Genomic DNA, 23,745 nt, shown 5'->3' with positions numbered 1-23,745 from the left:
CAGCGATTTTGAAAAAAATGATTTATTTTTTCAAATTTTGACACATAGTACATCGCAGTGCTTAGAAAAGTCGAGCTACATCGTCTCAGATTCCAGTACTTACGACAGCAGATCAGTGTCAGACTATAGGTACATTTTATCGCCTTTATTATGTACTAGACCAATGGTTCCCAAAGTTGTCAGGGCTACGACTTATCTAATACAAGTTCAGTCAAGTTCTCAAACTCGGGACCCACCTATAGAAAATTTTACCGTTACCAATAATTATGCCTAAATATGCGTTCGCGACCCATAGTTCGTGACTTTTGATAGTTTTCGAGTTATGAAAACATCAGGCATGTAACTTGACTATTCGCGCCACAGTGACCAAAAAAGTGCCTAAGCACAGAAATTTAAAACAATCATAACTCGAAAACTATCAAAAATCACGGAACATACTTACATGGGGGGTGATTTAGATAGCCTTAATGATGCTCTACTTCTGGGCTTCGGCTTGACACTACTTTTTGGGACAGCCTGTATAGTACACAAAAACTGTGTCAAAATGTTCGAAGTACTTAAAACATCTTTTACCCTTCGCTTCGCGTACAAACGCTGTACGCACTATTTCCGCCGGCACATTACGCGCCCCATAAAACACTTTTAAAAGCTCGTTACTGGCTAGACATTGCTCTAATAAAAAGCACTTAGGTATTTCCGAGCGGAATGTACTCACATCGCGTGTAAATATAATGGAAATAACAATGATAGTGGAATCAAACTTTAGTTCACCCGATGGCGCCAAACCACAGGCCATACTTAGCTACTTACTTACCTATTTTCCTGGAGAAAGAGACCATGCATGAGACGCTAAGTTTCTGTCTTGTAAAGCTTTCTAAAGAAGGAAGAAGAAACAGAGAAAAAAATTAGATCATTTAATTTTTAGCGTTAAAAGTCGAACTAATTTGAACATTATAAATAACTTGAAAAAATCGAATTGCCTAAGGCGGGAATTGAATCCACGACCTTCCGCTTATCGGGCGACTGCTCTTCCAACTGAGCTACTTTTGTCCGTTTTCACCATTAATCCCTAATTTTTATATGACCCTTATGGTAACACATAACAGGAATTTTGTTTTCATAGGGGTCACTTAAAAATTGGGGATTGATGGTGAAAACGGGCACTAGACACTGCAATTCCCGCCTTAGGCAGTTCGATTTTTTCAAGATTTATAATTTTCAAATTGAGACTAGGCTTCCGAGGTGTGTGAATTTTGATGTTGGTTGTAGAGATTGAAACAGGAAGAAGGTTTTGAGGCAGACCAATTTACAGACTTCAGATATATAATTTTAAAATCACACAATTCAATTGTCATGGTGTGGTAAAGTAGTAAAAATATTAAGTTAAAGAATCGAGTAGTATCCGAGATTAACTTAAATAATTAACGTATCGAAATGTTTCAATTCATCCTGGGATATTTAATTCTAGACAACTTTTCTGGGCCAGATCTACGTATACTTTATTAATATTATAAATGCGAAAGTAACTCTGTCTGCCTGTCTTCCTTTCACGGCGAAACCACTAAGCCGATTTTGATGAAATTTGTCACAGAAATAGAGATAGTTTTCATCCCGGTTTTCGAAACAGGGACGCGCGCGATATAGTTTTTCTGTGACAGACAAAATCCCACGCGGGCAAAGCCGCGGGCGGAAAGCCAGTTCTGTATAAATACAGAAAGAAGTTTTTTATACTGATATTTTACCAGCTCAACTTAACGAATTCCTTACTGGTTGCGGCACTTTGCTGAAGAACAAAGAAAGTCTTTACAAATAAGAATGTATTGTTTCCTTTCAATTTAACTCAACTTGGAAGGCTTTGAACTCTGAAGAATTATTAAAGAGGTGGGGCGTGTACGTTACAATTTGTTCTTGTGTAATGATAATGATAAAAAACGAAATTCAATCGTTTCAGCCAAATGACGTCAACTGCTGGACAAAAGCCTCCCCCAAAGCTTTTCACATTGAACGGTCCAGCGCTGCCCGCATCCAGGCTCTTCCCGCGACCTTTATTAGGTCGTCGGTCCACCTAGTAGGAGGCCTGCCCACGCTACGTCTTCCAGCCCGCGGTCGCCACTCTAGAACCTTTCTGCCCCAAATTCAATATCACCACTATATCTTTTTCTTCATAATTTACTGTGGTTTTATTGGCACGTAATGATTATCATCATTTTGTAATGCAAAAACCACTATGGTTACTGAGAATCATTAGTTTTTTTTATCTTATAGTAGTAAAAGAGCAATGCATGTAATGCATGGGCAGATGCGAGTGCCTTGCAAGAGCAAGAATGGGGTCATAAGGTAGGTACTTATTTATTACTTTTGTGTCTAAATATCAATTGAAAACATCCTGAATGCCTGTATGACTAAAGCACAGTAAAAAGGTAAATAAAATCAGGAACTAAAAAAAATATTACATACAAAGTCCATTTTTCTTGAACGTTTACTCTGATATGATACGCTACGACTACGACTTATCTCCATTAATCATGTGACTGGCAGAAAATGTCTGGCTTTACGCTTAATCCGTAATATTACCAATACCTACAATTTATCAAGTTACAACGTTATGTTCACCTGATATCCCAAACACAATAAATAAACTACGAACATGAAATGGACCATTTCTATATGCAGTGAGACAAATCTATATCTATAAAAGTGAAAGGTCACTGACTGACTGACTGACTCACTCATGACGAAATCTGAGTGCCAAAGGACAGTGCCAATCCATGTATGGAAGTTGGACCAAGTGCTGCCCAGAATGAAACTATAGTGCATTTTGTTCCTCAGGCCAATACTAATTTGTAAACCGGAGCGCACTGAAATCTATCCCTGGAGTTAAGAGAAAAAAGTTTTGTTTGGAATTATTTACATACAAAATACCTATTATCGATGTATACCTACTACGCATAAGATTTGGCGATTTTGGCATTAAATAACACTCGTAATGTTGAACTTAACCATACTACATCCGTACACTTTAGTACGACTTCGACATTATTTATAAGCGATCAAGCGCTGTTGCAGTAGTTTGGTTAGTAGACCGAAATTAATTATTTCCAAAATGCAAGTGCGCTTCGGTTTACACATTAGTATTGGCCTGAGGAACAAAATGCACTATGGGTTGATTCTGGGCAGCACTTGGTCCAGACCCTGGCACTATCCTTTCGCATGGGGGTTCCTTTTAGAACGCAGGTGCTCACTAAGACTGGATTTTGCAAAATTCAGCTCCTAGAGGGTAAAAGGGGGATATACTAATAAAATTGATTACCTGTCTCAATTTTAATAACTTCAGTTCTGATGAATAATCGGTTGTTTGATTTTTAAGAGTAATGTTAAGAAAAAGACAAGAGTGCAAAACTTTTCTAGCTGCCAAAAGTTTTTAATTTTGTTAATTTACTACTAAAAATGTTAGTATGTCAGAATAAATTTTTGTATTTAGCTGCTCTTGCTTAGTTTTGAGATGATTTAGTAGCTTAACTGTAAAAGTTACTCTGTTACTTCCAAGATTTTGAGTATTTTAATACTTTTTGCGGTAAATAAAATTCGTAGGTTTATGTACAAGTAAAAACAAGTTTTAGAGTTATTACAGTCGTAAACTAAATTTTCCCAACTGGAAATGTATGTGTATGATGAGATAAAAATACCATAAACTTTTTATTATTTTATAGTTTAAAACAAACTAGTAAAGAACAACATGAATCATGTAGCAAATATTGTATTTTCTATTTTAATAACTATATTTTTCGTAAACTCTTCAGCTCAAAATAGTACTAGCATTCTTGAAAGTGCAAAAATTAATGACATTGCTAAAGCACTAATAAAAGTACTTGGAGTAAATCCAGATTTAAGTAATTTGACACGAATAGAAGAATTAAAGGAAAAACTAAAGAAAATCGATAATTATGCGATTGATAAAGATAAATACGCTCTTTTACTCACCAATGTGACAATGGAAACCACTTTGAATGAAACTAATTTCTTCAAATCACTATACGAAGACGATAGTTTGAAATTTCTACAAAATACAGAATCGAAAAATTTGTTTTTGAAACTGAAAGAAAAAATGAACAGAGACGACATTCTAAAGATTATCGCTGAAAGAGGGCAAGATAAGAAAATAGTGAAATCAGCAAGGAAAGCGATGGGAGAAGATTACTTCGGATCAAATAAAGCTGAAGCTATTTTAGATGATGTTGTTGATAAACTACTAAGCGAAACTCCGCGAGATAAACACAAGTTCAACATGAATGCTAATGATAGCAAGTACTGGGGTAAGTTTTTGAATAATTTTACAACAGTATAATCAATCAAATCACTCTGGTGAATTAAAATTGTCTCTACGTTTAAAATAGCAGCCAGAAATAGCCAATATAATACAATACACAAATTCGAAATACCCAGTAGTCGATGAGTCAACAGCTAATACTCGTAGTTATTTAGCCTCTAATTGTCAGTGTTGCTAGTTACACAGTAGTGGGCAACATATTTTGTTTTGAGGCTGTAGGCAGTAAGCAATTTGCTAGATATTAATGATCGTCACCGTTAACGAAACGCAACGCAATCTTGGATAGGTAAATCCATGCATTAAAAGAGAGATGCATTGGATTATCGAGAGCTAATGCTAATGGATGTTAAACTCCAATTTCCTTTACATTTTCGTGGACTCATGGCCTTCTTTCTGCTTGAAATGGTCTCGTGGGCTGCTGATGAACTGTATCTTCCTTCCCAGACCCTCAAGGGGAGCTAGAAGACCTCCAAGAGTACCATCGCCATGACGGCCGGCGTATCTTCAAGGGGGAGCGGACTACCGTCAGATACTACCCATTCATGGTGTCGGTGCACGTGATGGGCCGCTTTTGGTGCGGCGGTGTGCTTTACTGGCATGACTTGGTGCTGACGTCTGCCGCTTGCTTGCAGTTGTAAGTGATCACATAAAGCGTGACTTTATAAGCAGTATCCATTTTTTTTCATACGCTTTAAAGAACAATTTTACTATTATTTTATTTCAATTATTTTTAATCGTGGTGTTTTTGCGAATAATTATTATCGCGAACAATTATGTCTATTACGTATTACGTCTACTTATTTTTCTATGAAAGAAGAAAATTATCCATGTGTACGCATTAACTGCGCGCTGCGGATAAAAATAACTAAATATAAAAAAACTATCAAATTACTGATTCTGAGTCACTCCTAAGGACACAGTTGCAAAGTCACCCTGTATTGTTTAGGAAAATATGATGGAAGGCACCTGGTAGTCCAGTCTACCAGTCCAGTCCAGTCCTGGTAGTCAACTAGATAATGAATTGGAAGAAATCTTGTTGGAATTATTATATGCATGGATATGGATAATCTCGAAAAATGATTTTGATACTTGACTCTGCCTCGAATAGAATCGAATCCATTACTTTCGCTTACTGGGCGAGTTCTCTGACTATTGAGCTACGGATGTGGTAATCCTGTAAAAGCTTTTATGTGCATTTTATACTGTAATCCAGCGTCCTTTTACGCACGTATTCACAAACGATGCTTGCTTAGGTGAAACAGCAAATGGAACGCACAGCATTGAATTGAATAGATCTATGTGATTGTTTTGTGTATCACCCTGTGCGTCCATGCGCACTGTGAAACCTCATAGTAATGTTTGTGAATACGGGCGTTAAAAAAAATAGTGAAAGTGTGCAAGTCAGTAGTCAAATTGGACGCCTGGCAATCAAAAGGCAGTAGGTTCAAGTCCTACCAAAGGCAGTTGCCTTTTTCTGTTAAAGTCATGTTCGTTTATATGAAATCTTTTCCCAGGATGCATAACAACCGCTTCTTCCGCGAAAACCCAAGAGTGCTGCAAGTGAGGATCGGCAGCAATCACAGCAGGATCGGCGGAGAGATGGTTGATGCGTTGGAGGTACAAACAGGCCTGTTCATCTCCGCGAGTTTACATCGAAAACAAAACACGCACAATGGCCCACCTACAGGATACTATACGACAAGGCCTCACATACGAGCGAACATTGACTCACGCACGCGTATTCTTGTGTATGATGGAAGAAAATTTCCTCCGCCATTTTCCGCAGTTTGGCACCTCACGTCACATCATTTTACCGAAGTCAGCCCTATAGCTTCGGCGCAGTGCCGATCAGNGCTAGTTTACTACTAAAAATGTTAGTATGTCAGAATAAATTTTTGTATTTAGCTGCTCTTGCTTAGTTTTGAGATGATTTAGTAGCTTAACTGTAAAAGTTACTCTGTTACTTCCAAGATTTTGAGTATTTTAATACTTTTTGCGGTAAATAAAATTCGTAGGTTTATGTACAAGTAAAAACAAGTTTTAGAGTTATTACAGTCGTAAACTAAATTTTCCCAACTGGAAATGTATGTGTATGATGAGATAAAAATACCATAAACTTTTTATTATTTTATAGTTTAAAACAAACTAGTAAAGAACGACATGAATCATGTAGCAAATATTGTATTTTCTATTTTAATAATTATATTTTTCGTAAGCTCTTCAGCTCAAAATAGTACTAGCATTCTTGAAAGTGCAAAAATTAATGACATTGCTAAAGCACTAATAAAAGTACTTGGAGTAAATCCAGATGTAAGTAATTTGACAAGAATAGAAGAATTAAAGGAAAAACTGAAGAAAATCGATAATTATGCGATTGATAAAGATAAATACGCTCTTCTACTCACCAATGTGACAATGGAAACCACTTTGAATGAAACGAATTTCTTCAAATCACTATACGAAGACGACAGTTTGAAATTTCTACAAAATACAGAATCGAAAAATTTGTTTTTGAAACTGAAAGAAAAAATGAACAGAGACGACATTCTAAAGATTGTAGCTGAAAGAGGGCAAGATAAGAAAATAGTGAAATCAGCAAGGAAAGCGATGGGAGAAGATTACTTCGGATCAAATAAAGCTGAAGCTATTTTAGATGATGTTGTTGATAAACTACTAAGCGAAACTCCGCGAGATAAACACAAGTTCAATATGAATGCTAATGATAGCAAGTACTGGGGTAAGTTTTTGAATAATTTTAACAACAGTATAATCAATTCAATCATTAAAGTGAGTTAAAATTGTTTCTACTTTTAAAATAGCAGCCAGAAATAGCCAATAATAATACAACACACATAGTCGAAACACAGTAGTCATGATTGAATGGCTAATATTCGTAGTTATTGTGTGTTATTATTTAGCCTTTAATTGTCAGTGTTGCTCGTTACCCAGTAGTGGGCAACATATTTTGTTTTGGGGTTGTAGGCAGTAAGTTAAGTAGTTTGCCAGATATGAATGACCATCACCGTTAACGCAACACAAAGCAATCTTGGATAGGGAAATCCATGTATTGAAAGAGAGCTGCATTGGATTATCGAGAGTTAATGCTGATGGATGTTAAACCCCAATTTCCTTTAGATGTTCGTAGACTTATGGCCTTCTTACTGCTTGAAATGGGCTCGTGGCTGCTGATGAACTGTAACTTCCTTCTCAGACCCTCAAGGCGAGCTAGAAGATCTCCAAGAGTACCACCGGCACGACGGCCGACGCATCTTCAAGGGGGAGCGCACCACCGTCAGATACTACCCATTCATGGTGTCGGTGCACGTCATGGGTCGCTTCTGGTGCGGCGGCGTGTTGTACTGGCACGATCTGGTGCTGACCTCTGCTGCTTGCTTGCAGTTGTAAGTGATCATCATCATCATCATCATCAGCTCATTTTTATCCTCCACTGCAGGACGTTGTAAGTGATGGTTCTGTATACAATGTAATGGAAAGCACTTAGAAGTCAAGGTCAAGTGTAACCACTAGAAGGTGACTTAGAAGAAATCTGGTTGGAAAATTTGCATGGATTTATGGATAATCACGAAAAATGATTTTAAAACTTGACTCTCCCTCAAATAGGACTGAATCCATTACTTTCGCTTACCGGGCGAGTGCTCTGACTATTGAGCTACGGACGTGGTAATCCTGTAAAAGCTTTTAAGTGAATTTCACGCTTTAATCCAGTGTCCTTTTAAAAAGATGAGAAAGTGTACGAGTCCGCAGATCAGTGGTCAAATCGGATCTGGCAAGCAAAAGGCAGTAGATTCAAGTCCTACCTAAGGCAGTTGCCTTTTTCTGTTAAAGTCTTAATTGTTTATATGAAATCTTTTCCCAGGATGCATAACAACCGCTTCTTCCGCGAAAACCCAAGAGTGCTGCAAGTGAGGATCGGCAGCAATCACAGCAGGATCGGCGGAGAGATGGTTGATGCGTTGGAGGTACAAACAGGCCTGTTCATCTCCGCGAGTTTACATCGAAAACAAAACACGCACGATGGCCCACCTACAGGATACTATACGACAAGGCCTCACATACGAGCGAACATTGACTCACGCACGCGTATTCTTGTGTATGTTGGAAGAAAATTTCCTCCGCCATTTTCCGCAGTTTGGCACCTCACGTCACATCATTTTATCGAAGTCAGCCCTATAGCTTCGGCGCAGTGCCGATCACTGACGTTTGTCAACAAAATGGTGCTTGACTCTTGAGACATGCTAAATTACACCATATTGTTAATACACAACCTCCCCGTCTGAAGGCCAGCGGCCGACTGCCGCCCGCACCCCGCGAAGGCCCCCTCAACAGCAAAACGTTCGGAATTTATCAAAAGTAAAATTTATGAATGAAAGTAATGTTCGATTGAAAAACACAACGTGTCATTTAAAGATTAAAAAATTCTTAATCTATTCGTGCAAAAATCTTTAAAATTAACATAGCCGTTTGGGAGGAGTAGGGAATTGAAGTAAAAAATCGATGTCCCGTATTTATTTTTTTAATCCACAACAAAGAGACGTAGGAAAAATTCAAACGTGTCAAATGTAGTCCTAGAACTGTTGTATAACATATATTTTTTTCAACTATTTCTGTCCAGCAGTATAAGAGGAGTAGGCTTTACAAAATGACCATTTCACGCGGATTGAGGACACTAATCGCCTTAAGGTACATGGTAGCAATCCCGTCAGTAATAATAATTTTGTGTTTCCATTGTCATAAAAAACCCGACCGGGAATCAAACCTGGGAGCTATATGTCGGCGAGCTTTCGCATCGCAGGCCAATCGAGTCGTCAAATATTTATCGTTTTGACTGTATCAGAAGTTTAAAACTTCGTATTCTTAATACCGATATAGTCAATTCTAGAGTTAGTAACAAGTTTAATTTATGTCACATTTCGTTATTCGAGTCACGTAGGGCTTGGATCTAGGCTGAATCCAAGATAGATCTCTGATGTCATTAATCTCTTGGGCAAGATATATTTCAGAGGTCGTTTCTCAGTTGAAAAACAGGACTTCGATGTAAGACGTGATAAAATAATGTATAAGAAAGGAGATACAAGAACCCGTGGATAACGTAGCTTTTTGGTCAAAAGGTCAGCGTTTTTAAAACCTCAAAAATGACCGGCTGCATCAAAAGACGTCTATTTTAAAAACTATTCCAAACTAGTGTTCGATGAAAGCGTCGCTTCTCCAACAATCTGCTACACTGAATGAGCCCCTTGACCCAGTGGATCGCCCGCGGCGGGGTCAAAGGTTCGTTGATGGCGCTTGTGATCTGTCCCTTTTTTTTTATGCCCGAGCACGATAAAATTGCACGAAAGCAGAATATCTGTGGAGGATAACCCTCTTAGTGGAAACCTAATTAGTGTAATAAAAAATATTTGTTTGGAGTAAAAATTCCAGCATCATCCAATTTTTAATAATTTAATGAACTTGTGTTAATAATAAAAATAGTAAAAAGAAATTTCGTTCTAAAGTAGCCTTTGAAAATTTTATAAGTTTTTGCTCTATCAGCTAGCTGAAAGTGAGCTTTGGGATAGTTAACTAGTAGGTATGTAAAGTTTTTGTCAACGAAAAAAGCTGTATATTTTTTTCATATTCATGAGAGTGGCACAGTTGAGATCAATCAAATTAAAACATGAAAACAACCAGTAAAAAACAGCAACAAATCTTGTATATTTGCAAAGATCGATTTTTCATTTCCAAACATCATGCACCATTTTTAACTAAACGAGTTTGATAAATGAGANCCGCGGGGTCAAAGGTTCGTTGATGGCGCTTGTGATCTGTCCCTTCTTTATGCCCGAGCACGATAAAATTGCACGAAAGCAGAATATCTGTGGAGGATAACCCACTTAGTGGAAACCTAATTAGTGTAATAAAAATATTTGTTTGGAGTAAAAATTCCAGCATCATCAAAGTAATAATAATGAATTTGTGTTTAAAATAAAAATAGTAAATAGATGTTTCGTTCTAAAGTAGCCTTTGAAAATCTTATAGAGCAAATTTTAATGCTCTATCAGCCATCTAAAAGTGAGCTTTGGGATAGGTAAGTAGTAGGTACATATGTAAAATTGTTGTCTACGAAAAAAGCTGTATAATGGTTTCATTGTCATGAGAGTGGCAGTTGAGATCAATCACATTAAAACATGAAAACAACCAGTAAAAAACAGCAACAAATCTTGTATATTTTCAAAGATCGATTTTTCATTTTCAAAAATCATGCACCATTTTTAACCTAAACGAATTTGATAGATTATGGAANAAATGAGAGAGCAAAGTTTGTTCTAAATCAAATCACAGAAATCAAAACAACAGCCAATAAAATAAATATCGAAGAAGCGAACAAAGATAAATTGATTTGGAAGTCTTTCAAGTGAGATCTCAAGGCTAAAAGCGGCAATCAGCGATTCTTTCAATAAACGCAATCTGGGGACGTGACGGGCCATTTATTTTCAAATTCTATCAATATTTAAAATTGAAATGAAATTATTCAATTAGAAAGAAGGTAAAAAAATTAAATGTTTATTAATTTTGGATTTAACGGTTCAAAAATGGAGTAAATGTAAACAAAAGTACACTAATTCGATAATATAATAATTTATTTTAGGTGCCTTCAAAATACGTGTGGGTATTTACTTATTATATTATGCGTGTTCCATCTAAGAACTCATCATTACATTATCATGCAATTTATCAAAGTTTTTACCAAGTTCAGTGCCAAAAAATAGCCCAACAGTGTTAGGCTGAGTTGCACCATCTTACTTTAACTTTGACAAACGTCAAAAATCTGTCAAACTCCATACAAAGAGCACCGGTTATTGTAATTGTTACGGTTAAAATAAGGTGGTGCAACTCAGCCTTAGTATCGAACTGCTGATTCGAGATTCGAGGATGGTTCGATCCCTGTCGACCGCTGGCCTTTTGTAGTCAGCCCACTCAATTGCCTTATTACCCAGCTTACTAATGCATTAACAGCTATTTCCAATCACATTTTTTCTCCCAACTCAGGTTTATTTCCACCCCGGCTACAACCCTCGGACTTTGCGCAACAACATCGCCGTGATCCGGCTCCGAAGGCACCTGCACTTCAACTACCATCGGATCCCAAAGATCATCGCCATCTCCGACAGCCCCTACACCGTGGCGCCCACTGCTGAGGTCTTGCTGTTGGGATGGGGCGTCACTAAGGTACGGTTACTTCAGGTTCTTGTAGATACAGACAATGGCACATCAAGCCACGATAAATATCTGTGAACAACGACCACGACCCTCTAAAATTTACCAGAAGCAAATGAAGCACTTCGTGGCGCTAACTTCTGAGATCTTGCTGCTGTTGGGATAGGGTGTCACTAAGGTACAGTTACGGGCTATCGAAGAGTAAAAGTTGAGCCAATAATGAGACGTCAAGTTAAGAACTGTGGCACCTTCAAGAATAACTAAGAAGAACACCTGAACTTCTGTCTCTCTCTGAATATCCATCTTTCTCAGCACGTACACCGTGGCACCCATTGCTGAGGTCTTGCTGCTGGAATGGAGTGCCACTAAGGTACATTTACTGCAGGCTCTTGAAGATTATGTGGCATTGTCATCACCACGTAATTTGCTTAGAGTCTACGGCAGAAGCACAACCCTCTCAAAACCAGAGGCAAATGAAGGACACCTGAACTTCAACTACTACAACCGGATCCCCAAGATCATCTCCATCTCGGAATGCCCTTACACCGTGGCGCCCACTGCTGAGATCTTGCTGCTGGGATGGGGTGTCACTAAGGTTAGTCACTTATTAGTCACGCCAGTTAAGGGTTCTCGAAGAGTAGACGTCAAGCTAAGAACTGTGGCATCTTCATCAATATCATCATCTACTGCAGAAACAGTAAACAAGAGGCAAATTAAGAACACCTGAACTTCTGTCTCTCTCTGAATATCCATCTTTCTCAGCACGTACACCGTGGCGCCTAGTGCCCACTGTTGAGGTCTTGCTGCTGGGATGGGGTATTACTAAGGTACAGTAACCATTCTTGAAGATACAGACAATGGCACATCAAGCTAAGATCTGCGGTGTCTTCCAAATAACCATCACCAGGTCATTTACGAGTCTACTGCAGACCCACTCAAATTTAGCAGAGGCAAATGAAGGACACCAAGGTACAAAATTACTAGGCCATATCTATAAGATAAGGTTTATAAACGATAGATAAAGTGCCAAACTAAGTAAAGGCATCTTCATCACCGTCATCAGGTCATACAATTAGAGTCTGTAAAAACCTGTTTGCTTAAGTAACCAGAACTGGCTGTACATACATTCTATATTTTGATAGCTATATTTGATTAAGACTTTTATACTGTTTATTTATATCTGTCACTTCACTTCTCTCACTAAAAATACACGGTCTATCTCTCATCACTCTCTTATTTTTCTTCAAATCTTAATTCTATCAGCACTCTGCACTTCTACTAGTTCCTAGAGTTCCTAGAGAGTCTACTGCAGAAAAACGATCCTCTCAAATTCACCAAGTGCAAATGGAGGATTTGGCCTACGTTTGTCAGACTGGTTGATGAAATCGAATGTTCACATATCAAAACATTAAATTGTAATGATTAGTATAATTGGATTGTTGACATTGTTATGATTTTATCAAATGACTTTTCATAAGATTATTAATATTTTGACATGTTCTCCTAATTAACTTTCACATGCCAGTCATGGCAAGGTACACTGTAACGAAATTGATTATTTACAAACATCTAATGGACGTGTATTTCTGTGAATAAATGAATTTGAATTTGAATTTGAAAAACTTGTCACTTAATTACCTTTTGCCCCATCGGATCGACCAAAATTCACGCAAGTATCTACATCCACGGTTAGAAGCTAGATATTAATATTATAATTTACTTTAGAAGTCATCCTCTAGTGAATAACTAAAGGACGGAGTTCCTCATTTGCTCCGAAACTTGCACATTACCGACCACTTACCATTAAAGTGACGGAGTGAGTTTTAAATTTAAGATCCTCTTCAAATTTGCAGTTGACGACTTTTTAATGGTATTATAATCCTGAAAATTTAATACCATTTAGCTAAGCACTTCCACTGTGATGTCAGCCTGTGAACAATGTTAAAGATGTGACATTTTTGAAAAATTCAAGAAGCCACAAGACGCCCACTGCTGAACTTTCCACATGGATTGGTAGCGGCCTGCATCCAGCGCCTTTCTGCTACCTTTATGAGGTCGTCGGTTCACCTACACTGATAACCATAAAATTTAAAAATCTATCAAACTATATATTAAAATAAGATTTAAAACGTCACGTGTAAATGCCGTTTTCCGCGTCTGTCTAAAGTCTAGCCTCAGCCGCTAAAGTGGTTTCCGTTGTTCCAGATGTCACAGAAAATGTCTTACGAGCCAGTGTACCTTCAGCGGAAGTTCTTACCGGTGTATCCTAATACGTTCTGCAAGGAGGTGTATGGCGAGTGAGTATTGTGTGTTCAGTTATTAAATGCTTTCAAATTCAGGGGAATCTGAAAGTATGATAGATTGCATCTCACTTAACATCAGTCGCAAATTCCAGTCAAATACCTGCTTTGTGCTAAGTAAAAAAAGTTACGATGGACTAAAATCGGCTTAAGAACATGATTTTTGTCACCAGGGCAGGGAAGCGCCATTGACATGATTTCAGAAATGACATGTTTTCATCAAAGCGAAGAGGAGAGAAGACGAAAGGAGTCTTGTTTTGAATACTCATCAGATTTTCGAACCAAAGCTGAACGAAGAAGAGATTTAGAAATAAGGAAATCTGATTGGTTATTCAAAACACATTTCCTCTCATCTCCTCACTTCTCCGCTTTGGTGAAAAGCGGGCCTCACGTCAAGGCCATGTCACTTTAACCAGTAACCGTGTAGCCATTCGGTCTATACTACAGGATTTAACAAGATACATGCGTTTTATTCGGCAAACAATACTTTTAATCCGGTCGCGCGTTCCCGAGGGATTCTTCCTTGTTATTTCTTTTGATTGAAAGTTTTTCCTCTCCCGTTCAATTCTTAAGGAATATAGGTACATACAAAAATGAATGAATAGGGAATGTAACATCGTGAGTACCGGAATCACGTAATATTGAAGTTTCAACTTACTTCAGAGTAATTTATTAAAACCACCGATATAAAGATTGGTTTGAAAGTTTGTACACGTACCTAAACAGTAACGATGTATAATAGCGTCATAGTTGCTTACATTACCGCAGTAAAACTTCTAAAAAAGTTAAGTTTAAGCAATTTCAAAGATTCTGTTTCATCAATTTTTTTGTTTTCAGCAAATTCATAACTCAAACCATGTTCTGTGCCGGCACGTTTACTACCGGAGAAGGAGCGTGTGATGTAAGTACATTTTCATATTATTTTCAAAACAGAACCAACTATAATAACCCTAGAGTAGTCGCGCCTTTCCGTGGAACGGGAGTGCTCGCGTAGGGAGAATAGGGATGATGACTGGGTAATGAAATCGAAATTCTATTTAGTCCGTCAGACAGATAATAAAAAAATTTTGGACTCATATTTTATTTTTCATAATCTAATAATTACAGTATTAAATTGAGTTGAAATGTCGCGTGACGTCACTTTTGAGTAAAAAATCTACTCAAGCGTGACGTAACGCGCCATTTCAACTCGATGTAGCACTGTCATTATTTAATTATGAAAAAAAATAAAAAATATGAGTCTAATAAGTATTTTCTAATTATCTGTCTGAAGGACAAATAATTGAAATTTTGTCGTCTAGCCTATTTTAGGGATAATATCAATTAGGAACAAGATTACCTTTTATAACTCTTTTTCTGTCGTACAAAATACTATCTTCCCTTTGTATCTAGAAAATTAAAGAGGGTCAAGCTCCTGAAGTGGAAACTAAATGACCTGATGATGACAACATTATAATTAAAAGTTACTAGCGGCCGCCCGCGACTCCGTAGCCTGGATTCCATTCTACCGCCTTATGAGTTGAATTCTGCAAAATCCTGTCTTAGTGAGCACCTACGTTCTAAAAGGAAACCCCATGAAAAATTTGAGACTCCTAGCACTTGTAATTTCTGAGATATCATGATGAGTCAATCTGTCAGTGTACCTTTCGCTTTTATACGCTCGTATGTAGATACTTGAGCATAATGTTTATTAGAATATTCTAGCACTTTAGACCTCTTATGCCTGTTTTCACCATCAATCCCTAATTTTTAAGTGACCCCTATGAAAACAAAATGTATGTTATGTATTACCATAGGCGTCACTTAAAAATTAGGGATTGATGGTGAAAACGGGCATTAGTATAATATAAATATCAAAGTATTTAGGCATTTGGAAACAAATACCTTTACAAATATTTAACAGCATCTTCAAAGCAAAAACACGAAACAATCCTAAAGATATCAAACAGAACTTTAGAAGTAACACCAGAATCATAAGAATAATAAATTACATTCGTAATTTAGTTTTAAAAGCTACTTAGAAAGCAATCCGCAGCTTGGTACACAAAGATTTATGCATGGTGTCATTGTGATTAAAACACAGCCGCTGATTACGTAGGTGGTTTTAAGAATTTATAAGTCCCACGGCTAGGCATGACTGCGCATAAATGTTTAAATTCTTATGATAAGATGTTCTTTCATTTTAACGAATGGCTCTATTTCTATTACCTACTCTCAAATCTTAGATAATGTGTTCTGTAAAGAAATAACTACCTCTGTCGTGTCTAACCTACTCCTAAATTTTTAGTAACTTAATTATTAATACTCAGTACAATATAAAAGTTACAAAGATTGTGTAACTAACATCTTCATCTGTTCTGCTCTGAATATCCTTATCCACAATTCTTTCAAAGATAAAAGAAACATAACGACTCAGAGAAAAATAATTAGAAACAGCGTTTTTTATGTTAATTAAAATGAAGGCCACGTTTATTATTCATAATTTCGACTAATTTTTTCGTAATGTTACGGTAGGGACTCAAAATGTACTTGTATTTTTAATTACAAACATATGTTTTGAAGCTTCCACCGTGATTTAAAGTGGTAGAGACATTCTTAAACGGTAAAATCAGTTTCTTCGGTCCACCTTGTGAGGACGTCTCACGCTGCGTTTTCCGGTACGTGGCTTCCACTCCAGAACCTTGCTGCCCCATCGGCCGTATAAAGGTAGCAGGAAGGCGCTGGATGCAGGCTGCTATCAACCGAGTGATGTGGAAATCATTTTTTTTTTAATCCACAACGAGGAAGCTCTTGGCCTGTATCTCACCTGATGGTAAGTGACGATCAGGCCGAAGGTGGAAGCGAGCTTCACCCGGAATCCTCAACCACGGAGGAACTGGCTATCTTACCTCTAACTGCCGGAACACAACTGTTGCTGGCAGTTTGGCCAGCAATCATCTTTTGATAATAAAATTGTTTATGGTTTTTTACTTTTTTTAATATTGTCTTAGATTTTGAAGTTGCTTTTACTGACTCTCGTGTTCTAGTGTAAATGTCTTGAGCAATATACTGTTTTGGCCCTGTTTTGGAGTGTTTCCTTGCTTCTAGCATAATATCACCACCGGCAGGCCTATCTCTACATACAGTCCACTCCACCATTTTTAACAACAACAATGCAAACAAACAAACAATTGGGGGAGGTCTATGTTCAGCAGCGGACGTCCTGTGGCTGAAATGATGATGATGTAGATTTGCCTTTTATATTCGATTTCTAGCACGACGCAGGCGGGCCAGCGATCCTAGCTGGTAAACTAGTGGGAATCATCTCCTTCGGGCCATCGGTGTGCGGGTACCCTAATGCACCCACTGTATTCACGCTGGTCGGCGCCTTTTCTGATTGGATAGAGACTGTCAATGAGACCGTAAGTTTTGATGATATTTCACTTGCTTATACGCGAAAAACTATAATTCAAGTTAGAAAAAGTTATAGAAAAACGCCTATAAGTTACTGTGCAATTTACATCAATATATCAATATTAAAAGTGACTGAATTGAAGACTTTGGGAGGCATGTTTGCATAAAAATATTTAATTAATAAATCTTAGAGCTACCAATCGATCAACATGAAAAGTCTATGTTCAGCAGTGGACGTTCTATGGCTCAAATTATGATGATGAAATCTTACAGCCACAAGATCACATTTAATTTTCATGACTATGAGGTTCAAATCAACATGCAAGAGTTGTAATTTTATAATTGCCATGAATTCACGATATATCGTATTAAGCAAGCCAATATGGCTTTAGAAATTGAGTCATATTAAAAATGCATCCAAAATAATCCTAAGTAAAGTTTTAACAAAATTAAATGTACTAATTTAAAACAATTTTAGTGATTGTAAAGATTTAATTTTTTATCATCAGATGCCAGACTACTACCGCGCAAGAGCCCGGTCCACGACCACAACCAGGAGGCCCATCTTCGAATACCTGGGCACCATATTCAACACTCCTCCCCCCACCGAGGCACAGGGAATCGAGATCCACCCGCTAAAGTTGATCACCTTAGAAGCCACGCCACCTACCGTACCCACCGAGGTGACCACTGATTATGTCGAGGAGGAAACCACCGAGCCTCCAGGGTTGAGGTTCTTGAAGGATCAGTTCAGTGACGCAGACTCTTGGGGTGATAAGAAATAAAGGTTTGTTGTTTTACTTGATTGTTTTAATAAATTGAAGTCTCCCCAAAATTTAATAATAATCAGAATTTCTATTTAGGGGTGAAACTTGATGTTGCAAAACCCAGTCTAAACTAAAAGAGAACACATTTGTTCCTTTCTGTTTTATAAACTCGTCAAATAAAAAATCTAGAAAGTCATTTCTGATCGTAAAACGGAAAAAAATCTGAAGAAGATTGGAAGATTTTCTGATCGTAAAACTAATTCAGCTAACTGNTTCCACCCTGTATATGCTCTAATATAAATATCAAAGTATTTAGGCATTACAAACAAATACCTTTACAAATATTTAGCGGCATCTTCAAAGCAAAAACACGAAACAGTCCCAAGATATCAAACCGAACTTTAGCAGTAACGCCAGAATCAGCAAGAATAATAAATTACATTCGTAATTTTGTTTTAGAAGCCACTTAGAAAGCAATTAGCATTAGGATTCTGTCCACAGCTAGGTACACGAGGATTTATGCATGGTGTCATGGTGATTAAAACTCAGCCACTGATTATGTATTATTGTGGTTTTAAGAATTCATAAGTCCCACGGCTAGGCATGACTGCGCATAAATGTTTAAATTCTTATGATAATGTTCTTTCATTTTAACGAATGGCATGGATGGAATATAATAATATGTATAACTACTACTGTCCTAATCTAACGTACTCCTCTTAAATCTTAGTCTAACTAATTCTGTAACATAAAAGCAAAATAAATTGTCCTTTAAAAGCTAGCTTAAAATTATTTTTATTGATTTAATGAAAAAGATTCACTAATTTAAACAGTAGGAATGTTTCATAATGTTTTAATTTGAGACCTCCGCAAAAATTATAAGTGATTGTTAATACTTAGTAAAATACAATAATTACAAAGATTAAAGTCTACTATAAAAACATCTACGAGTACATTTGTTCTGCTCTGAATATCCTTATCCACAATTCTTTCAAAGATAAAAGAAACATAACGACTTAGAGAAAAACAATTAGAAACAGCGTTTTTTATGTTAATTAAAATGAAGGCCACGTTTATTATTCATAATTTCGACTAATTTTTTCGTAATGTTACGGTAGGGACTCAAAATGTACTTGTATTTTTAATTACAAACAATTGTTTTGAAGCTTCCACCGTGATTTAAAGTGGTAGAGACATTCTTAAACGGTAAAATCAGTTTCTTCGGTCCACCTTGTGAGGACGTCTCACGCTGCGTTTTCTGGTACGTGGCCTCCACTCCAGAACCTTGCTGCCCCATCGGCCGTATAAAGGTAGCAGGAAGGCGCTGGATGCAGGCCGCTATCAACCGAGTGATGTGGAAATCACCCAGAAAGTGGGCCTTTTCAAGGCGAGAGTGAATAGGCACTTACAGGGCAGAATGTACCATCCTAGACATCTCATTTAATATTAGGTGCGATTGCGGTCAAATACCTGCCTTGTCTTGCTTAAAAAATCATTGGGGGAGGTCTATGTTCAGCAGTGAGCGTCCTGTGGCTGAAATGATGATGATGTAGATTTTTAGCCTTATGCCCGTTTTCACCATCAAACCCTAATTTTTAAGTGACCCCTATGGTAACAAATAACAGGAATTTTGTCTACATAGGGGTCACTTTAAAATTAAGGATTGATGGTGAAAACAGGCATTAGTCTTTTATATTCGATTTCTAGCACGACGCAGGCGGGCCAGCGATCCTAGCTGGTAAACTAGTGGGCATCATCTCCTTCGGGCCATCGGTGTGCGGGTACCCTAACGCCCCCACGGTATTCACACTGGTCGGCGCCTTTTCTGACTGGATTGAGACTGTCAATGAGACCGTAAGTTTTGATGATACTTAACTTGCTAAAGCGGGAAAATTTATCTTTCAAGGTAAGTAAGAAAAGGTTATAGAAAAACGCCTATGAGTTACAGTGCAATTTACATCAATTTGGGAGGCATGTTTGCAGCCACAAGATCACATTTAATTTTCATGACTATGAGGTTCAACATGCAAGAAGTTGTTATTTTATAACTGCCCTGAAACCATTCACAAGATATCGTAATTAGCAAGCCAATAAAGCTTGAAAAATTTAGTCATATTATAATAGCTTTTAAAAAGCTACAACAAGTGTGTAATTACAACCAAAATTTTGAAGTGAAGTTTTAACAAATGTACCAATTTAAAGCAGTTTTAGGGGTAGTAAAATTTAAGCAAAGTGTAAACTTTTACTTTTTTATCATCAGATGCCAGACTACTACCGCGCAAGAGCCCGGTCCACGACCACAACCAGGAGGCCTATCTTTGAATACCTGGGCACCATATTCAACACTCCTCCCCCCACCGAGGCACAGGGAATCGAGATCCGGCCGCTAAAGTTGATCACCTTAGAAGCCACGCCACCTACCGTACCCACCGAGGTGACCACTGAATATGTCGAGGAGGAAACCACCGAGCCTCCAGGGTTGAGGTTCTTGAAGGATCAGTTCAGTGACGCAGACTCTTGGGGTGATAAGAAATAAAGGTTTGTTGTTTTACTTGACTGTTTTAATAAATTAAAGTCTCCCCGTAAAATAATAATAAAATCAGAATTTCTCCTCAGTGTAGGTAAATCTTGATGTTGCAACATGGGTGTCTGTCTAAGCTGAAATATTTAGTTAACAGAACGCATTTCTTTCTTTCTGTTTTCTAACTCGTAAATACATAACGCTCCTTCTGATGCAGTCTGGTAAAACATATACTACCTACACGACGTAATAAAAATGTAGAAAGTCATATTGTAAGTAAGCGTAAAACAGAATTAAAATTGACACATTTGCAGAGAGAAGTAGTGTGGAGGGGAACCTTATAATTTCAGGTTACTAGTTCAGCTAACTGAAACTTAGGCTTCACTTGTTCTGACTAGTCAATGCTGTCATATCACTATGACTCTCTATGGCAACATTGGCCGCTCGCCAGATATCAATTAGGGAGCATCAAGTGACCGCTGTTTAGACGTGGTTTAGGGTGTCCTAGTTCAGCCCAAACTAATTACCAATATCATTGACTAATGTAGGTATCGATCACATGAAACATGTGATACTGAAAATATTAACAAACACTTTGGAATTGATGCCTTATTTAACTTGCTAAAGCGAATTTGCTTGCATCTATTGAACCTACACCGTTTTGCTTGCTTGATAACTATATTTACTGAACTTTGATAGCCTTAGGACAAAATTTAAAAAAATCTTATCAAATATTGCCTCTAAGAATCATAAAGTTCCTGCTCTAATATTAATGAAACGTTGAAATCATAATACGCATAGGATTTGACAATGAACTAACAAACCTTATCAGCGCAACAGGTGGCGACCAATCAAAGGGTCTCCCAAGGCACATCACTGGGCCCGCTACTTTGAATGTTCGTTAAAACACTTCCGCCCCCAATTTGTAGTAACGCGGAGGCTTTTACGGAAGTAGCTCGTTATCCGGGAGTTGGCGATTCTCTTATCTCGGCTTAATCTTTGTTCGGGGCGGAATTACCCTCATATACAAAGCTGGAGTAACAGACACGTTGATGGCCGGATTTTCACTTAAGCCTTCTGACAAACTTTTTAGGTGCTTTTTGTTCAGACGACGGCTTGTCTGACGATGTGCTTCTAATAGGTGCGATTTTGCGATAAAAAGTTAATAGCTGATGTACTGACAACTATAGTGCGAGGCAGACAACTAGGACAGAGTTAAAAGCGATTCAATTCAAGAAAACTACATATAAAATGAATTTTGAATCATTCTAATGATTGCCAATCAAATTGTCCTGTCGTACGATAATTATTTACAGCAGAATTAAATGGTGATAAAATACATTTCGGTAAGTAAATGTCATTTTCTGGTGATAGCTAGAAACTGGACAACTTATTTTGTGTATTGTGTGGAAATTAAACTCGGCCACTTTGACCAGAAAACAGTGGATGGAAACATCTCTTTCAAATCAAAAGGTATTTACAATGCCATACAGAATAAGATTATGAAACAACATTCACAAAGAAACCGAATTACTCAGAGTCGGAGGCAACTTTCCTAATTCATTTAAAGCCTTCCCTCCATTCTAAAGACATAAATTTCTTTAATTAACGCAAGGATATCTTTATTCAGACGTCAGCTGTAATCATAATATTATTTATCAACAGCGAAAGGTCAGATAAGGGCTTGAGCACACTGATTTAAACAGGGTGATTTCGTTATCAGTGTTCAATTTTTTTTAACAAGATCTATAGAAAAAATATTGAAAATGTAATTCACGGGTGTCCACTGTCCATATCTTAATTTGTAAAGGTTAAGGCTTATTTTCGCGTACTATTATGTCTATTAAGCTTTATAGTAAACTGTGTGTACGTATGTTTCTATGAAACGCGCGCAGCGGACAAAAATAATTAAATATGAAAAAAAAATTTTTACGTAAATAGATTAAGTTACTAATTCTGAGTCGCTCCTAAAAATTTTGATACTGATTACAAAATCACCCTGTATAATTGCTAGGGAGCAGCGAGTCGCCGTTCTCTTAGAGCGCTGTCACATTAGGGCGTTAGTAGCGCGACAGCAGCGCGGCAGTGGCGTTTTTATAATGAAGGCATCCGCTGTTACAGTATGAAATTTCCGGCAGCGCGTCTGTCGCCAGTTTGTCGCGCTGCTAAATCGCTTAAATGTGAAAGCGCTCTTAAAATGACAACTCTATTTTTCTGACATTAATAAAAATGTATACGTGAAGTGCAAAACCAGTCATTGTCCTTTTTGAGGAGGCTTTTGTCCACTAGTGGACGTCTTTTGGTTAAAAGTTACAGTTTTTTTTATTAAAACTGCAAATCAAACTTTGATAATAATCTAGGTCGCGGAAAGTACATGGATGCGAGCAGCACAGGACCAGTCGTTGTATAAGTCCTTGAGGGAGGCCTTTGTCCAGCAGTGGACGTCATTTGGTGAAAGGAACGAACGAACTACATAAACGTCCACGACTCCGTCTAAAAAAGCTTTTAAAATGTAGCACAAGCCCCCAGCGGGATCCAAACCAGCAACCGTGACTGATTCCATAATCCACAAAGTCTCAAGTGTGCGCAGATCCTGTACCCGCGAGGTTTTCTAACTTATTCGACTTCAAAGGCGGCTCTGTAATTCCCCGAATTGGTTCGCTCCGGGATAACACCGGCCTTTTAATGAAAACCTCGATGTTATCATTTGTATACAAATATTTGCTTTAATAACATTTTTTGTGATGCGGATTTTTATGTAGAGCTTGTTCTTCTTTTGGGTAGATTGTAATTGAAACTATTGAGGTCAAAGCGTGCCAGCTTATGATACGACTGATGTACGTTCGAGTAACTATCTTAATGAAATTCTAAGAAAGAATGAGATTATGTGGTGCGGTGTGCGGACCGATACGACTTGCAAGCTTTCAAGAAGAGAGCGTATCACCTGGGTCTGCGGGTGTCTATGGGCGACGGTATTCACTTACCATCAGGTGATCCGTCTGCTCGTTTGCCTCCTGTCACATAAAAAAAAATATCGCTTCATAGAAATGGTTCCACTATCCACTATCACGCCATCGTGTACCTAACAAGAGTATCTTTAAACGTTTGATACTAACTGATTTCTTTACGAGATCGAATCAGAAATGAGGAGAACTAAAGTCGCTGACATAACCCGTCGAATTAGCAAGCTGAAGTGGCAATGGGCAGGGCACATAGTGCGCA

The 23,745-nt window shown here is 37.7% G+C and overlaps 2 protein-coding genes across 2 annotated transcripts; both read left to right on the top strand.

Annotated features, from left to right (window-relative positions):
• Positions 1-4,105: 4,105 nt before the first annotated feature.
• Positions 4,106-18,020, top strand: LOC114360414 (uncharacterized). Its single transcript, XM_028315130.1, has 11 exons — positions 4,106-4,313; positions 4,772-4,961; positions 5,842-5,972; positions 6,552-7,064; positions 7,539-7,728; positions 8,205-8,307; positions 11,375-11,554; positions 13,748-13,839; positions 14,680-14,743; positions 17,097-17,243; positions 17,745-18,020. Exons 1-11 carry the CDS (start codon positions 4,106-4,108, stop codon positions 18,018-18,020), a joined length of 2,094 nt encoding a protein of 697 aa, XP_028170931.1.
• A 1,310-nt stretch (positions 18,021-19,330) lies between these two features.
• LOC114360413 (uncharacterized) lies at positions 19,331-20,538 on the top strand. The gene is made up of 3 exons (XM_028315129.1): positions 19,331-19,351; positions 19,710-19,856; positions 20,263-20,538. The coding sequence occupies exons 1-3, from the start codon at positions 19,331-19,333 to the stop codon at positions 20,536-20,538; spliced, it is 444 nt and encodes a 147-aa protein (XP_028170930.1).
• Positions 20,539-23,745: the final 3,207 nt, after the last annotated feature.

Source organism: Ostrinia furnacalis, unplaced genomic scaffold (genome assembly GCF_004193835.3).
Source record: "Ostrinia furnacalis isolate ACB-3 unplaced genomic scaffold, ASM419383v2 OfSCF4988, whole genome shotgun sequence".
Classification (NCBI taxonomy): Eukaryota; Metazoa; Arthropoda; class Insecta; order Lepidoptera; family Crambidae; genus Ostrinia; species Ostrinia furnacalis.
Note: the sequence above shows the minus strand (reverse complement) of the source record. Positions and strands in the feature narration are given on the sequence as shown.

Bases quoted from the DNA above. Each gene is read 5' to 3' on its own strand.
- LOC114360414 (XM_028315130.1), top strand. From the start codon at position 4,106: ATGAACAGAGACGACATTCTAAAGATTATCGCTGAAAGAGGGCAAGAT. The intron at 4,962-5,841 runs GTAAGTGATCAC...ATCTTTTCCCAG, and splicing joins TCTGCCGCTTGCTTGCAGTT to GATGCATAACAACCGCTTCT. The intron at 17,244-17,744 runs GTAAGTTTTGAT...TTTTATCATCAG, and splicing joins TAGAGACTGTCAATGAGACC to ATGCCAGACTACTACCGCGC.
- LOC114360413 (XM_028315129.1), top strand. From the start codon at position 19,331: ATGCAGGCCGCTATCAACCGA. The intron at 19,352-19,709 runs GTGATGTGGAAA...TTCGATTTCTAG, and splicing joins TGCAGGCCGCTATCAACCGA to CACGACGCAGGCGGGCCAGC. The intron at 19,857-20,262 runs GTAAGTTTTGAT...TTTTATCATCAG, and splicing joins TTGAGACTGTCAATGAGACC to ATGCCAGACTACTACCGCGC.